At 40.1% G+C, this 17,970-nt stretch overlaps 1 protein-coding gene across 12 annotated transcripts; it reads left to right on the forward strand.

Annotated features, from left to right (window-relative positions):
• The first annotated feature begins 1,425 nt into the window (after positions 1–1,425).
• On the forward strand, positions 1,426–16,901 carry fxr1 (FMR1 autosomal homolog 1). 12 transcript variants are annotated; one of them, XM_026146892.1, is made up of 19 exons: positions 1,426–1,505; positions 4,585–4,637; positions 4,762–4,855; positions 4,960–5,031; positions 5,125–5,273; positions 5,485–5,578; positions 5,785–5,901; positions 7,349–7,519; positions 9,401–9,479; positions 11,283–11,392; positions 11,547–11,642; positions 12,537–12,762; positions 12,976–13,069; positions 13,175–13,284; positions 13,608–13,817; positions 14,047–14,163; positions 14,775–14,857; positions 14,993–15,186; positions 15,316–16,901. In XM_026146892.1, exons 1-18 carry the CDS (start codon positions 1,455–1,457, stop codon positions 15,179–15,181), a joined length of 2,115 nt encoding a protein of 704 aa, XP_026002677.1. In that variant the 5' UTR covers positions 1,426–1,454; the 3' UTR covers positions 15,182–15,186; positions 15,316–16,901. The 12 variants fall into 12 exon arrangements, with proteins under 12 accessions (XP_026002677.1, XP_026002676.1, XP_026002682.1 ...); XM_026146891.1 differs by having other exon boundaries at positions 14,993–16,901; XM_026146897.1 differs by having other exon boundaries at positions 14,047–14,124; positions 14,993–16,901.
• Positions 16,902–17,970: the final 1,069 nt, after the last annotated feature.

Below are 17,970 nucleotides of genomic sequence, written 5' to 3' on the forward strand. Positions count from 1 at the left end.
AAGAATGAACTTTCATCAGGACCATAAATGCTTCACTGTAGGACAAATGTCATCACTCTGTATGACTTTGAAGTGACTTGTGCGTACAATGGCAATGCAGGGATTGAAAAGGGAATCACTGGAACAAATCCCCACCTGTAAAAAAAGAGGCGAACAGTCAGAACTCTTTGCAAAAATGAGGTGAGGTCCCTGTATTCTTCTTTTTTTCCCTTCTTCCAAGGCACCACAAGTTTGCCTTTTCAGAGCTATTCATCATACTGTTTAATTTTTCCCTGCTGCTCAGTACACTGCTACATTTTCTTATACCTGAGAAGATGTAGTTTCATATGCAGGTAAAGCTGGATTTTTAAAATGGGTTTAAACACTGGAAATTAAAAAACTGGAGCATGTATCTCTTAAGTTTGAATCTCGCACCACAGAGATATGCACAGCAAATGTCTTTTTTTTTTTTTTTATCATAGTCTAACTACAGGTGAACAAAGCATTTGACCCTTTTTCTACAACTCTCATTACTGATGACGTTTACTATTAGAGCAGCGTTTCCAGCTGTATCCCAATAAAAGAGACCTACATTTATATTCTGATAGTGCACTTTTTTTTCTTTTTCTTTTTTTTTTTTTTTACAATTTCATACAAATTTAGAACTGTTGACAGTAGAGTCCAGGAAAGTAATTCTGAAGTAGCAGCAGATAGTTGCCCCTCCTTAAGGTGGGTACTTCCTGTTAAAATGGTGTTTTTCTGTTCCACCCTCACCTAGTGCCTGCTCATAGGGGTACGTTTGATTGTTGGGCTTTTCATTCTAATGCTTTAAGCTCTTTACCTTGCAGGATGAAGTGCCGTGAGGTAACATTTGCTATGATTTGGCAGTATGTAAATAAAATGAACCTTAATTGAATTCCATCAGAAATTGACTGTCTTTAAGTTTGTGGTTTTTTGGGGGGGGGTTTCGGTCCTTCACTACATTTGCAGAGTAAATATTGCTCCTAAATATCACATAATCAGACCAAACTTTTTGTGTTACAATCCTTCCACCGTAGTTCTGCTAGGAAACACTGCTCCGGAAACTGAAATGGGGATTTACTTTTTACTACAAGTATTGCATCTGAATCAGCTATCTTGACTAGGTCAGTTTGGTTGTCTGTGTTATTGCAAAGAATGGAATAACATGTACTGAAAGTGATTTAGTAGGTGTCTTCTAATGGTCATTACAACAGCACAATAAAACGGGACTAAAACTACAAAACATAAATAAAAGGGCATTCATCTTTTGTAGTTTCACTTTTGGTTTGTCAGGTAAGCTACATTAGAATAACAAGTTATATTTTCATTTTAATTCAGTTTTAAATGTGCAAATTTTACATGTACTTGTTGTTATACATTTTACTGGTGCTAAGATGTCAAGTCCTGACGCTTGAAGGAGCACCTGTCGTCCCAACATCCTTTGCGTTTCCAATATGGAAGAACTGGCGGTGGAGGTCCGTGGCTCCAACGGGGCTTATTACAAGGTAAATACCGGCTTATCAATGCAGTTTCAAACATAAAAGTTGTTCATACGGTACAGTATTCTAGTTTAAGTCTCGTGGATTGTGGCAACATGATCCGACTTCCTCTGTACGTACCCGAGAGTTCGATATTAGCTTGTACTAGCAATGCTAGCCATAATTAGCAAGCTAAGCTAGCGTCACTCCCATGTCCTCGCCAGCTGACACTTTTGAGGACCTTTCTTCAAAGCCAGTTTGGAAGAACCGCAGTCTTGCATGCGATAACTTGAATACGTAACACAGAGCAGGTGTTATTAATTTTATTTGACTTCTTGTGCCGCTTTCTCGAGCTGAAAGTTAGCTAACTTGATAGTTGCCTAGCTGTTGACGTCGAAAGATGTTGCTGAAGTAAATAGTATCTGCATGTGTCATCATTGGCTATTGAGCTGATATCAGAAACACGGAGGACCAGCCCATTATACCTTGACGCAGTTTACTAAAGTGTGTCGTGTTGTGAAGGCACCATGGTTGGTGGTGTGAGAGATTTTGAAGTCTCTCTGCACAGACTTCACGACTGACTGTCGCTGTCTATTATTTGATACTCCATCATTCCGAAGCTATTTTTTCGGTATGTGTGAGCCAGCTGTTCCTTGTCAATCCCGACCAGCTGGCATGTCGAGTGGGTCACTGATACCATCGACTTTAAAGCTATTTCTAGACGTGCTGCCCACAGCAACACCCTCGCCTCTTCTCCCCGTGTCTCCTCTCTCTTCTCATTTTTCTCCAGACTTTCAAGTTTTTCTTTCTTGTCTCACCTTCACATCCCATGACTTCTTTTGTACTACTGCATTTTCACACTGTTCTCATTGCTTTTCCTTATTTAACACACCCCTTTTTTTCCCTGGGCGATTCTGTCCACTCTGCCACCCCTGTGTCTTAAACTCTTTAGACATACGTGTGTGTGCTTTCTTTGAATGTAATCAACACCGTCCTTCACGCAAGCGAGACACATGGCTTAAATAAGTGTCTGAACGCATTGAACCTGGGGTTCAGTACTTCCAAGTCTGGTGTGTAGTGTTGGGTACCTCACGTTTGACTCTAGCACAGGCGTTGTGCCAAAAAATGATCCACTGCCAAAACTGATTTCTGATGTTTCTGTGTGTGCGTGTGTGTTTTCTTTTTGTTGGGGCTTTTTTTAATGATATCTTTACTTATGTTGTTAAATAGACTGTAGTCATTAGGATTTATGTAGGAGTTATACGTTAAGTAAGGAAATGACTAGTTTTACAGTGTTTTTATGTCTCTCTGTTATTGTGCCTGTGTATGAAAGAACTGTGATGATATATTTGTTGCGTTTTCCACTGCCCTCTTGGCCAGATCTGTCTTGAAAAAGGCTTTTGTAATGTCAATATCACTTTCTGGATAAATAAAGGATATATAAAAGTAATTTTGCAGCTTCCACCCTGTGATAGGAATGTTGTCAAATGCTGGAAAGCAGTTCAAACTTAAACTTGCAAAACAAGTCCATACTTATCAAATATATCATTTTGTTTTTTATTTATTTAGATATTTTACACACTAAACTATCTTGTGTTGGTCACTATCTGTTACCATCAGTGGTGCTGATGTCACTGTCACAGTATTAGCATACCACAGTATTAAATAGTAGTGCTAGACTATTATCGGTTTTGGTTACGTACTAAGGTTTCAAACATGCTATCTCACATAGTGTAAGAAAGTATGATTGTTTACTGCAGATAATATTCTAATATGCTAATAAATGCAGTGTTAAACATGTTAAAACATAAACTAAGACAGTGACAACAAAGCTCTCTTTCTCTGATAGTAATTGATCTAACTGCCGAATTACCTGAAGAAGCTCATGAAGCTGTCAGTGTCTCACTAAAATACTTTTCTTCAGTTCACTGCCACTGCCATTGTCCTTTGTTTTTGTTGTTCTTTTGTTTGTTTTCTGGTACGTTTTCTGGAAAGTTGCTGGTTTCACTGCCTGCAAGTTTGGCTTTGATTCAAAGACAGGAGGCCGAGCTGGAGGTGGCAGAAGTGAAGATGTTTAGATTAAGTTAGAAAATGTAATGTAAGAACAAGATTAGAAATGAGTACATCAGAGCAACAGCTCAGGTTGAGCATATTGGAGACAAAGTTAGAGATGCAAGGCTGAGATGGATGAAAAGGATGTTGAAGATGGAGCTGCCAGGCAGGAAGAAATGAGGAGGACATCACAGATGGTTTATGGATGTAATGATGGAGGACATGCAGACTGTTGGTGTGACAAAGAAGAATGCTAGGGATAGGGTGACATGGAAGCAGATGGTCTGCTGTGGCAACCCCTGAAGGGACCAGCTGAAAGAAGTCTTTGTTTATGGCTTTCAGATTTTACTAGTCCAGTTTTAAGACCTCTGCTGCTGAGTGTTGTGGCAGTCATCAGTATCAGTCAGCTGCTAATTGACATCCAACATCCTGAAAGTTGGAGTGAAGCTGTGGGAGGCTATGCTACTTGGTTATTAAATTATTTGCAGGGGAGAAAAGTATTTAAAAATCAGATAATATAAACACATTATGTAATAGTTCTTTTAAGAAAGCCAGTGTGTGCCTTCTATACACAAAAGCTCAAGATCACTTATCTGCGTGCACATGCCCACCTCCTGCAACAAATTGAATCTAAATCTGTGGGAAACGTAGTTATGTTCACATTCAGTTTTACACTTTGTGCTGTCACACTGTATCCTAGTGTTTTAACAAACATGTTCAATTTGCTTCTTTTCATGCAGGGTTTTTAAGTATTTTAAATTCATTATTGTGCACATCCTTGTATACATCCTAGCACTTTTCTTCAGAATTGTTTGCTAGTGCTTTGCATATCTTAGCATGTTACTGTGAGTTGTATACAGATGAGATAGTGGCAAACAATCAGCAGGAGTGTGCATCTTGTCAACAATGCGTATATACTTTGTGTGCATGCACAAAATAAAAAAAATGGGTTCCCATACCCAAAATGTCACTTTTTCTGCTAGACATAAAAAACTCTTCTTTTAAAGCAGGAACTATATTTAACCGCTGATCTGTGTTTCTGTCCCTCCTGCAGGGCTTTGTCAAAGATATCCACGATGACTCTCTCACTATTGCCTTTGAGAACAAGTGAGTCTTTACTTCTTCTGCATTTGACCAGTTTTCATAAAACATGTAAATTTAATATTTTATCATAGATCCAGAACCACCATGTTTTAGGTAAAAGAAAAAAATGGGGTCTTTTTTTTCTCAGTTGGCAGCCAGAACGCCAAGTGCCCTTCAGTGATGTCAGGATGCCCCCACCTGCTGATGTCAAGAAGGAGATTGGAGAGGGTGACGAGGTGGAGGTAAGGACACAGATATAAGTTCTCTCCTTTTTTCTTTTCCTCTTGTCCTCACCTGCTTCTTTCTATATGTGCCTTATCCTGCTTATGTTTTCGTCTCCTGGCAGATCTTTTCTAGAGCCACTGAACTTGAGCCGTGTGGTTGGTGGTTGGCTAAAGTCCGCATGATGAAGGGAGATGTGAGTAAAACCTTTTTTGTACATGTGACTATAGGCACTATGAAGAGTATTCTACTTATTCATTTTTTTTGTTGAACCTTTCCATATTTCCAGTTCTATGTGATTGAGTATGCAGCCTGTGACGCGACTTACAACGAAATAGTGACCTTTGAACGTCTGCGTCCGGTCAACACCAACAAGGCCATCACCAAGAACTCCTTTCACAAGTGCTTTGTCCCGGTTCCTCAGGATCTACAAGAAGCGTATGTACAGCACCTTTACAGCAACAAAATTAGAGACAGACAGATTTTAACTAAATTCACAGGCTTGTTTAGTTCATTAGCAGTGAGAGTGTGTATATGCAGTAGAGCCTTTATTGTACCTGTTATATATGGTCTGTCTCGTTTTTTCAGTAGATGTGAACTGTTTGTTTAAGGATTGGAAGGTAATATGTTTTTTGTTTTTTGTGGACAGGTGCCAGAATGAAAATGCTCATAAAGACTTCAAGAAAGCCGTGGGAGCCTCTCACATCTCATACTGCCCTGAGACCAGCCAACTAGTGATTGTGGTAACTGGCTTTCTGTGATTCTGTGGTGACATGTGGATATGTACAGTAGCACCAAGGCTAATGCACGATGTGCTACACCTTTATCCTGCCCTGCATGTTTGTCTAATACATGACTCAGCTGTTCATTTCTTTTAGTGATTATGAGCAGAGGAGTATCCCCACATATTTGCATAAGTCTTTTTATTTCCTGTGTGTGTGTGTTTTAGTCCACCAACGAGACGACAGTGAAGCGTGTGTCTTTGCTGAGTGACATGCACCTGCGCAGCCTCAGGACCAAGCTACTTCTAATGTCACGCAACCAGGAAGCCACAAAACACCTTGAGGTAGGGTGATGGCAAGAAAAAGACCTGTTACTGAGATGTTCTGGGGTTACTGTATGCACTGTAGTTGCCTTGGAACAATCTCAGTTGGTAGTTCAGGCCATTTATTATGGTAAATGGTAAAATACAATCCTACTGCTTAAAGTAAGCTAAAACAATAGCCAAATTATACTTTTTAGTTGAGCAATTGTCGTTTTGCTTATAGCTTTTTATTGTGCCATTTAGTATTGGGCAGTGATCTCCAGACTGATTGTTGTATAATACCATAATATAATACAATAATTGAGGTGGGAGAGTGGGGTTAACATAGTGCGGTGCACTTAATGCAAGCTGTGTGGCTGAAACTTAAAAATAAGAGAAAAAAAGAAAGAAAGAAGTAGGTAAGTAACTGGCAAGTTTATTTTCTACTTCCAGTTCAAAAAGAACTAACGTGTGCTGTTCCAGCAGGGTGGCCTTCATATACAGCAGGGATGGGGGAACTCCAGACCTCAAGGGCTGGTGTCCTGCGGGTCCTTGATCCAACACAGCTGATTTAAATGACTAAATTACCCTCTCAACATGCCGTGAAGTTCTCCAGAGGCTGGTAATTAAGTAATCATCTGATTCAATGTGTGCTGACCCAGGGTGATATCTAACATCTGCAAGACACCGACATTTCAGGCCTGGAGTTCCCCACCCCTGATATACAGTGATGGATGGTTTAGCCTATCATTGGGTGACTGTAAGTAGGCGGATGATAGCTGAACAGCAAAAACTGTATAAAGGTATAACATTTGACAGACTTTTTTCTTTAACTAAACTTTTTTTTCAACAAACTTGTTCAGTCTGATTTGATTGTTGTTTTTTTAATTTCATTTTCTTTTTGAAGTAGCTCACCTGTCTCTGCTCAGCCCTGCATCATGTGCTCCTCATACATATTAATCTTTTAATTTAAAGAAGTTAAGGAAAGAAGACAAAGTAGCATCTTTCCAAATACTTTAAAGTCACATCTACAGACAGGAATCCTCTTCTTCTTTGACCTCTAGTTTTGTGATGGTGGATCAGTGTAGCCGTTCCTTACAGAGTTTGAAGTTGCATCTGTGTCACAAGTGTCAGTAATATGTAGAAATACTGAAATGAAGATATAGTGAAGCTGATAAAGTTAATGACTCATGAATCTGATAAGTGTAATGTAATGCATGGAAAAACAAGACAAAAAAATGTCTTGTTTGGCAAGCCACTAGCAGTTCCTCTGATCATTGTCAGTCCATGAGCTCAGCATCCTTGGACACAACCATATTACCAAAGATATTTCAATAATCTTAAGCTCTGTAAGGTCGAGCATTTAGTTTTTGAGTTTAAATTAACAGTACACTTAAATTTGTTATTGTTCAGTTTTTGTACAGGATGAAAGCTTCAGACAGAGCTGACTGAGTTCATTGGTTTTGACTATGTCTTGTGTTTTTCGTAGAACTCCAGGCACTTGGTGTCTTCCTTCCAGGAAGAGTTTACAGTGAGACTGGATCTAATGGGCCTGGCCATTGGCAGCCATGGTAGCAACATCCAGCAAGCCCGGAAGGTTCCAGGTGTAACTGCCATTGAGCTGGATGAGGAGTCAGGCAATTTCAGGATTTATGGGGAGGTAGGTTGGTAATACAGGAGGTAGTAGGGTTACTGGATTGTACACCGGGTAAAATAACTATTTAACATGTCAAAAATGATCTAAGTCACTTTTTAAAGATGCTATTGACATAAATTCTCACCAGATGTCGGCCAATCCATACATGCAAAGAAATCAAACCATAGATGTCCATAAATTATGTGTAATAATGAGAAATGTCTCAGTTGTTGAAGTTCATTCAGTACTTTGTACAAAAGCCTTTGTTGGTGACGAGAGCTTCAAGGCGCCTCCTGTATGGAAAAGTAGTTGTAATGTGGGATTTATGTGATTCTTCCACATAAATAGTCTTTAAATCCTAAAGGGTTCTTCTATGAAGAGTTTTAGTTCTTTCTCTGAAAATTTTATAAAGGAGACAGGTCAGGTGATTGGCTGGGCCATTCTAGCAGCTTTTTCTTCCTCTGAAACCAGTTGAGAGTTCACTTGGCTATATGTTTTTGATCACTGTCTTGCTGAAACATTCATCCTCATTTTATCTTCATCATCCTGGTGAACGGCAGCCGATTTTTATCAAGAATGTCATGGCACATTTTCCACGTTCATCCTTACTTTAATAATATGAAGCGTGCCAGTGCTGTATGCTGAAAAACAGCCCCACACCATGATGTTCCCAGCTACAAACATCACCGTTGGTATGGTGTTTGTGGGGTGATGCAGTGCAGTGCCTTATGGCATCCAAAGGGTTCATTTTGGTATCTGACCAGACTGTTTCCTCTGGGTATTTCACAGGCTTGTCTAAATGTTGTTGTTAAACATGCTTCAACATGCTTTTTCTTCAGCAATGGAGTCTTGCGTGGTGAGTACAATTGTACTAAAACAATTGTACCTGCTGATTCCAGGTCTTTCTGTTGCTGGGCTCTTGAACAACTCTTCTAATAATTCTTTTCACTCTGCTGTCTGAAATCTTATAGGGAGGTCGTTTTATGTTGAAAAATTTGCAGCAATAAGGTTGTGAAGGTCTTGCGAGAGCTCATTGGTTTTACCCGTCTTGTGTGTTTCTTGTGAGACATCTTAGTAATGGGACAGCTTTTTATAGGCCATCATTTGGGACTGAATCAGCTGATAATGAATTTGCACTAAGTGGGAGGATTGCTTTCTAGTTACTGATAGTTACCATGCCCTTTTTCACATTTTTCATGGGTTGTTACCAATGTCTGGTGACAATTTCATGTCAAAAGCACCTTTAGAAACATACTTGCTTAGAGAATTGGTGACCTGTTCAATACATACTTTACCCTCTGTATATAAAAGCAAAGTAAAAGTAATTTCCACAACAAAATCAGTAAATATTTAGTATTTTATTGAGCTTAAATTGGCTAAATTGTCTTTCAGTATATATTGAATTATCAACAGGGCTTTATTATTCTATACAACAACATGGTTGTCACTCACGTCTTAGCTCCTGCCAGTGAGGATGTGAGAAAGAGAAGTGATGACGAGGGTGACATGGTGTTTAACATGTGCACTTAAACTGGTAAACAGTATAGATGCTTTCTCTAATGGTGAACAAGAAAGAAGTAATAACATATCTTTCTTATGAAATTGTTGCTTTTAGTTGACGAGATTCCTACAAAGAAATGAACACCATTTAAAGAATCCATAATTATTCCTGTATGGCAGGTTATGTGTGAAGTAATATGAAAATGCTGACATGAAATTGGATTTGCTAAGTCTCTTTTTTTAATGGTCTCACATGGAGAATGTTATTTATAAGAGAAATAGCGTGGGACTCTTTAGACGTGCTCTTTGTGTATATACTGTACATGTTGTACAGTGGTAACTGGGTTGTGTATATGTTTTAGCTGAGTGTGTAATATATGTAAGCGACCCTGTGTCTTCCTTTAGACAGCAGAGGCAGTAAAGAAAGCCAGAAGCTTCTTGGAATTTGTAGAGGATTCGGTCCAGGTGCCAAGAAACCTTGTTGGTAAGTAGATTCAACTATTTTAAGAAGGGGATAAAGAAGTTGGTATTTAGTAACAGCAATGAGTAATTAGTAACAAGTCATTCATTCATTCAGTACATTATTTGCTCAACTTCTCAGCAACATTTAAACAAAAACTTTCATCTACAGGGAGTGCAGAATTATTAGGCAAATGAGTATTTTGTCCACATCATCCTCTTCATGCATGTTGTCTTACTCCAAGCTGTATAGGCTCGAAAGCCTACTACCAATTAAGCATATTAGGTGATGTGCATCTCTGTAATGAGAAGGGGTGTGGTCTAATGACATCAACACCCTATATCAGGTGTGCATAATTATTAGGCAACGTCCTTTCCTTTGGCAAAATGGGTCAAAAGAAGGACTTGACAGGCTCAGAAAAGTCAAAAATAGTGAGATATCTTGCAGAGGGATGCAGCAGTCTCAAAATTGCAAAGCTTCTGAAGCGTGATCATCGAACAATCAAGCGTTTCATTCAAAATAGTCAACAGGGTCGCAAGAAGCGTGTGGAAAAACCAAGGCGCAAAATAACTGCCCATGAACTGAGAAAAGTCAAGCGTGCAGCTGCCAAGATGCCACTTGCCACCAGTTTGGCCATATTTCAGAGCTGCAACATCACTGGAGTGCCCAAAAGCACAAGGTGTGCAATACTCAGAGACATGGCCAAGGTAAGAAAGGCTGAAAGACGACCGCCACTGAACAAGACACACAAGCTGAAACGTCAAGACTGGGCCAACAAATATCTCAAGACTGATTTTTCTAAGGTTTTATGGACTGATGAAATGAGAGTGAGTCTTGATGGGCCAGATGGATGGGCCCGTGGCTGGATTGGTAAAGGGCAGAGAGCTCCAGTCCGACTCAGACGCCAGCAAGGTGGAGGTGGAGTACTGGTTTGGGCTGGTATCATCAAAGATGAGCTTGTGGGGCCTTTTTGGGTTGAGGATGGAGTCAAGTTCAACTCCCAGTCCTACTGCCAGTTTCTGGAAGACACCTTCAAGCAGTGGTACAGGAAGAAGTCTGCATCCTTCAAGAAAAACAAGATTTTCATGCAGGACAATGCTCCATCACACGCGTCCAAGTACTCCACAGCGTGGCTGGCAAGAAAGGGTATAAAAGAAGAAAAACTAATGACATGGCCTCCTTGTTCACCTGATCTGAACCCCATTGAGAACCTGTGGTCCATCATCAAATGTGAGATTTACAAGGAGGGAAAACAGTACACCTCTCTGAACAGTGTCTGGGAGGCTGTGGTTGCTGCTGCACGCAATGTTGATGGTGAACAGATCAAAACACTGACAGAATCCATGGATGGCAGGCTTTTGAGTGTCCTTGCAAAGAAAGGTGGCTATATTGGTGGCTGATTTGTTTTTGTTTTGTTTTTGAATGTCAGAAATGTATATTTGTGAATGTGGAGATGTTATATTGGTGTCACTGGTAAAAATAAATAATTGAAATGGGTATATATTTGTTTTTTGTTAAGTTGCCTAATAATTATGCACAGTAATAGTCACCTGCACACACAGATATCCCCCTAAAATAGCTAAAACTAAAAACAAACTAAAAACTACTTCCAAAAACATTCAGCTTTGATATTAATGAGTTTTTTGGGTTCATTTAGAACATGGTTGTTGTTCAATAATAACATTATTCCTCAAAAATACAACTTGCCTAATAATTCTGCACTCCCTGTACTGTGCTTATATATCCTCAGTTTACTAGTGTCTCATCTTTTTGACCTAAGCTGCGACATCCTACCTTTTGATCCTTTTCTCTTTTCTTTGTCTTTAGGCAAAGTGATTGGTAAAAATGGTAAGGTCATCCAGGAGATAGTGGACAAGTCCGGTGTGGTGCGTGTCAGGATAGAAGGAGACAACGATACCAAGCAGCCCAGACAAGAAGTAAGCCTGCTACTGCGATGTGTTTACCCCCAACTGATAAAGCACTGATCACTATGACAGATGTTTAAAAGTCTATAGGAGTACAGAGCGTACAAACAGTGTCATTTAGTTGGACAGTCCCATATTAACATCTGTGTTGTGTTTTTTTGTTTTGTTGACACAGGGAATGGTCCCATTCACATTTGTCGGCACTAAGGAGAGCATTGGCAACGTTCAGGTCTTGTTGGAGTACCACATCTCTTACCTAAATGTACGAGCACCTTTGTGTGTGAGCGTGCATGTGTGTCTGCGTGTTGCGTTTGCTAACCTTTTTCAAATGCTGCAATGTGAATTCCCAGCTATGTCAAGCTGCTTTTAATGTCCACTCTGGCACAAGACTAATGACACTGCCCGGCTTTTAGCATGGAAACAGCACACAATAAACATTGCTCAAGCAGGATTGCTTTTTGTATGTGCTTTGCAGATAGTGTTCTCAGATGTGTTATTATAATTTCTTATATTTAATTTGATTTGAATATTAAGTGCAGAAGGATGGAAAATATGTTTGTATGCAGTAAATAGAAATAATATTGAAATGATTATATTACAATATTGTCAAAATATTTCATATTGGAGGCCGTTACTTTAGTTACAATGAAGCCTTCGTTTCCGTATTGTTGAGCTGGATTTTAATTTACCACCAATTCAGTCTTTAGCAAGTAATCTTATATAAAAACGTAGTGCAGGATTCATAGATATGTGAAATTTGCTCTTCTGCAGTCTGTATTTTGCTGTGTATCCATTTTACACCATGTGTATGTGTGGGTCCTGTGCTGTTTGCATGTTTTGTGCTGCGTTGGTGCTTCGTGTGTGCTTTGTTTTGCACCGTTTGTGTGTAGGACATGGTGGAGCTACTTGCAGAGGGCGCACAGCTAGCGGAAGAGCTGAGGCAGATTGTGGATTATACACAGGGAGGCAGCCTAGCAAGATTAAGAATAAACAACACAAGGCGAATTGGATGTGATGTAGATGTGTGTATGGTCATTATGCATGTGTGTGCCGTGATGACTATTTTAAAACAAAGCTCTCAGATTTGCATTTTTTATTTATTTAGTTTAGAACATACTGCTTTTTTTGTATTATTTATCGTCTTCCTTTGCTCTAGGAGGTGGAGCAGCTTCGTCTGGAACGGATGCAGATTGACGAACAGTTGCGTCAGGTTACCCAGGGCCACCGACCAGTTGACAGGGACAGGGGAGAGAGGGGGGAGAGAGGAGGCGGGTATAATACAGAAAACAATGCCAATGCCTCCTCTACATCCGTGCATGGCAGTCGCTCTTACAACAGCCGAGGGCGTGGACGCAGGGGCCACAACTACAGCACTGGATATGGTAGGCATCTCTAAAAATCAAACGCTATATGTGCAAAAAAATCACATATACAGTAAAATCATGCAGGAGGTCAAATGTTTGGATTGTTCGCACCTGTAACAAGGTGTATAACTATCTCCTTCTTTCTCCCTCTTTGTTCTATCCTTTTTATGTGGGTTATTCTTTCTTTCTTTCTTTTTTTTTGTCTTCTCACACGTGTTTGGTTACACTCAGGCAACACCTCAGAGCAGTCCAACGCCTCTGAGACAGATTCTGAGCGCAAAGATGAGCTGAGTGACTGGTCTCTGGCTGGAGAAGATCATGAAAGGTGAGGTTACTGTGATCCATATATTGCATTATCTCACCAGTTTTTGACTAAACTGCTGGTTGCTGTTCTGTGTAATCAATTTCATTTGGTTTGGTGGACTTGCAGGGAGCGGGAGAGAGGCCCACGCCCACAGAGAGATGGCCGCAGAAGGCCAGGACCCGGCCGAGGAAGGGGAAGGGGACGTGGAGGAAGAGGAAGTTACAGCAACAGCTCTGGTAAAATTGATAATTCAAGGAAAGTAGGGACACTCTAATTTGTCTAGGGAGCTTGGAAAGAAAAGCGTCTGGACTTGTTTAAGTTTCCTTGAAGACGTTTCATCCAAGAAGCTTCTTCAGTTCTGGACTGAAGCTTTAAGTTTCCTTGAAACGTCTTTCAGGAAACTTAAAGAAGGCCAGAAGCTTTTCTTTCCAAGTTCCTTAGACTACGACCTGGATGATTGGGAACCTTCACAGATATATTGACACTCTAAGTTATCATTTTCTTCTGTTAAAGTTCTGTTTGAAAGTTTTTGCCTATTAATCTGATCCTGTATGTGCAGCAGGGCCTCGAGACCATGAGGATAATCATCACTATGGAGCCTTGGAGGTAAACACAGAGACCGATCAGACAGCTGATACAGATGCTAGCGACTCCAACTTGCCTGCTAACCGCCGCAGAAGATCTCGGCGACGCAGAACAGACGAGGATACCACTCTGATTGATGGCATGAGCGAGTCAGACAACGCCTCTATGAGTGAAAATGGAACAGGTATGAACGTTACTAGATGTTTGTTGTTGTTGTTGTTGTTGTCGTCTCACACAGTGTATTCAGGTTATACCGACTGCTGTTCTGAGCTGTCAGGACTGTGCAGCAGTGCACCATTTCTATTTTGAAACATAAAGGGCGTCAGTGCAGCTCAAAGTAGATGACAATTGTAGATCGCGATGTAAGTCCCTCCACCCCAATCCCTCTGTTTGTGATGACCTGACACCTTTAGATGACCAGGAAGCTAAACCTCAACGTCGTAATCGTAGCCGACGTCGCAGAAACCGTCTGCCTGAAGAGAGGCAGCCAGGTAACCAGGCAACTGGATCACCTAGTGTGCCCTCCTCCAGTGAGCACTCTGAATGACTTGACTAAAAAAACCTTGTGTTTGTTTGTGTTCCACCAACACCATGCTAAACACAAACTATGGAAAACTGAGCAGTCGTGTTCTTGGCTTTTGCTATTTGATTCAATATGGCTGATCAATACTGTAATATAGCATTTTCTAACAAGGTTTGGTACGTAGAAATATAAGTATGCATCTCTTTTTAGCAGAAAACCTTTTTTTACCAATAACTTTGTCACAACTTGCTTTTGCTTTGTCATGCTGACATTAACAGCAATTAATAGTCTTGTTTGTGTGGTGTGTCATTGTAAATTGTTCTAACATATTTTGGTGTAATCTTGAATCTAAAATGCATAATTAGTAAAAAGGTTATTCTCAGACTGTGAGAAAGGGCACTTTTTCTTTAACTGTGTACACAGGTTTAATAGTAATTCACTTCACACTGCAAATGCTGCTGTTGTGTGTGTTTCACTAATCTACAAGAACTGTGAAGACGATACAATCCTGATGAAGTTTGGAATATCTGAAACAGATTTGTGCCTCTGCTCTGGTATGAAGGAGTCAGTCTTCATGTGCTTTCATAGTTTATTTTCTCTGTTGTTGTATTTGTTTAGTTACTGTGGCTGACTACATATCCAGGGCTGAGTCTCAGAGCAGACAGATGATCGAGAAGGACTCCCAGAAAAACAAGGATGTGGTCAGTACCTAGTTTACAATATCCTCACTTCTCGCTGCTTTAAAAGCCTGGCAGTCACTGGTGATTTAGTGTTTGTCATTCATTCGTCATTCTCTCTCACCCATCACACACTGTTTGTCCCACCTTTCTGTTTAGGGTCAGGTGGATGTCATCGCCGAACACAGCCCAAACTCTGCCGTGGAAACCACTAATGGTTCTAACGGTGCAGCCGATGGCGACGGCAACAATGGCACAAGAGCTCCCAGGTCTTCCACTGAGAAGTCCACTAAAGTCTCCTACAAGGAGGAATCTAACCCACAAGCTGTTGTTAATGGACTCTCCTAGTCAGGGCAAGGAAAATGGTTTCAAATATTTGAACTTCTAGAGCTGCACTTGATTGAATCTCCATGACTGGAGCAGCTTCAGAAGTGAACCATAACATTTAAAGCACTGTTTTCTCTCTCTCTTTTTTATTTTAGATTTTCCAAATATTTGTGACCTGTTCCGCTGTGCAAGTTTCAGAGGTCAGAACCTGAACCTCCCTTTTTACACCTGTTTTATCCAACTATTCATTTTCCTTTTTTTTTTTTACAATAGTTCTTCCTGTATGAGCTTGCCAAAGATAGTCAAACACACATAAACTTACAGATGTGTACATGAACTGCTTTTCAGTCCTGTCTTCACTGAGAGCTCTGGGAGAGGCTGCACTGAGTACAGCGTTTATTAAATCAGACAGGGATTCCAGTCAAACCCATACTGTGGTATGAATGCAGCAGTCCTTTTTCTATTCGTAGAAACATCACAGCAGGGTTTTAAAAAGCCTTTTCCTAGTTGGATCCAGAAAAATGCTTCCATAAACTTATTTCAGGATGTAAATTAACTGATCTGCATGGGCAGTAGCACAGTGCAGATTGGCTTGTTGGAAACCCCAAGTATGTTTGACATAAACGTGATTAGCTGTCGTGCCTTGAGAGTAGATTCAACATGTCGTTGCCTGGCTCTGCATGCCATCTGAAATCCTTTCACCTGTTTCTGTGTTAGCCTTCATCTGCCACAGCGGAACCAGACACGGCGTCTCCATGTGCTAAATGTTCTCTTATGGTACTGCGGGAGGTGAAGGCAACCACTGAAACACCCCAAAAAGATTTTAGGGGCATCTTTTTAAAGTCAGGAGTGTCTGTTCTCGTTGTGGGGAGGGTGGGGATGAATCCAGTTATCCTTTATATATATATAAATATATATATATAAATAAATATATCTGTTGAAGAATTTCACATTAGCTGCTTCCTGTTTTTCCAATATGCAACCACTTGGGTCACAGAAGAAATGCTTTTACATCGTGTCTGGAAAAGAAACTGTAGAAGAGTTGTTTTCTTTGCACTGAAACATAACCTTTCTTCTGTTTAAAACGTGATTGTAGTTGAGTCTGAAAACTGGCTTGTTACCGTTTAGTGCTGGACAGATATGTACCATCAGTGCTCGGCCACCTGGAAACATCTCATTCCTAAACATTGTTTCATTACGTACATCCCGAGTAATGCTTGATGCTGATTAATTTTTTTCCCTCACTAGGAATTCAATAAAGTCACTTGAGTTTCTTTTAGGGTATTGTCCACTTTTATCTGCCCACTGTTGGGGAAAACAGAGCCCTGTAAAAACCGACCACTGCGGTGTTGAGATGTTTCCAGAAAACCTTGCCCAGGTGACGATGTCATTTTCATGGTTCTTCCACACTGGCTGGCTGGAAACTGGTCATGACTGTTCCACTAAGGAAGGAGATATATTTGGTTTATTTATTTTTAAGAAAATGTACAGTATTTAAAAAAACAAACAAAAACAATCTCTTCTGTTTTCTTGACACTAACATGCGATGCTTAGAGGTTTTCTTTTGGGACAAATTTGGACTACTGAGAGTTGTGACATCCCAAGTGTTTTTGTTGGGTCAACTACAGTAAAGTTTTTTTTGTTGTTTTTTTAAGGATCGTCTGGTTGGTTGATGTGCAATATGTTTTGTATGCAGGTGGTTCTTAAATAAACTTGATCTTTCGTGTAGATCTAAAACCCATCTCTGTGTCTTGCTTGTGACTGTTAGCTGTACACATACTTTTCAGGAATGCTGCGTCGCTGCATTGTGTGGAGATTCTGATTTGGATAGTGAATGTGACAATAACCTGTTTACTGATGTGTAAAGTATACTGGTGCAGTTCGAGTTTATTAAACAAGGTTTGTCTTTTTCAAAAACTGAGACATGACCCACATCATCTAACTCTTGACCAAGTTTATTGAAAAGTGTCTTGTTAGTTTTTGTATTATCCTGCAGCCAGAAAGATTATTAAATGTATGAATACAATGTAGGCATCCTTTACTAGCCATGATTTGTATATGATAGCTGTGGTGTCTCTTTTACAAGTTAAAAACTTATGAAATGAGAAATAGGAAAAGTTGTGTCTTTGGCTGAATGTAATGAAGTGTTTTCACCACAGATGGGATCCTGCCAACACACCCTCTTGGCTTCTGTGGAGTCACAGGCAGTTTCATGTTGCTAGGTTCACAGACTTAGAAGCTGTTGATTTGGTCACCACTCATGTTTCAGTATCCATCAGACAGAATTTCTTTTTCAGCATACAACCGGCTTCTTTTCACTGGCTAAGCTTCAAAACATTTCCATATGCAAATGCAAAATGTTTCACCTGCTTAAGTTGATTTAAACCACAAATCTGCTTTTGAGTGAATTAACCTGTTACATTGGAACATCACATACAGTGGGGCAAAAAAGTATTTAGTCAGCCACCGATTGTGCAAGTTCCCCCACTTAAAATGATGACAGAGGTCAGTAATTTGCACCAGAGGTACACTTCAACTGTGAGAGACAGAATGTGAAAAAAAAAAAAAAATCCATGAATCCACATGGTAGGATTTGTAAAGAATTTATTCGTAAATCAGGGTGGAAAATAAGTATTTGGTCAATAACAAAAATACAACTCAATACTTTGTAACATAACCTTTGTTGGCAATAACAGAGGTCAAACGTTTACTATAGGTCTTTACCAGGTTTGCACACACAGTAGCTGGTATTTTGGCCCATTCCTCCATGCAGATCTTCTCGAGAGCAGTGATGTTTTGGGGCTGTCGCC

Source organism: Astatotilapia calliptera, chromosome 17 (assembly GCF_900246225.1).
Source record: "Astatotilapia calliptera chromosome 17, fAstCal1.2, whole genome shotgun sequence".
In the NCBI taxonomy this organism is placed as follows: Eukaryota; Metazoa; Chordata; class Actinopteri; order Cichliformes; family Cichlidae; genus Astatotilapia; species Astatotilapia calliptera.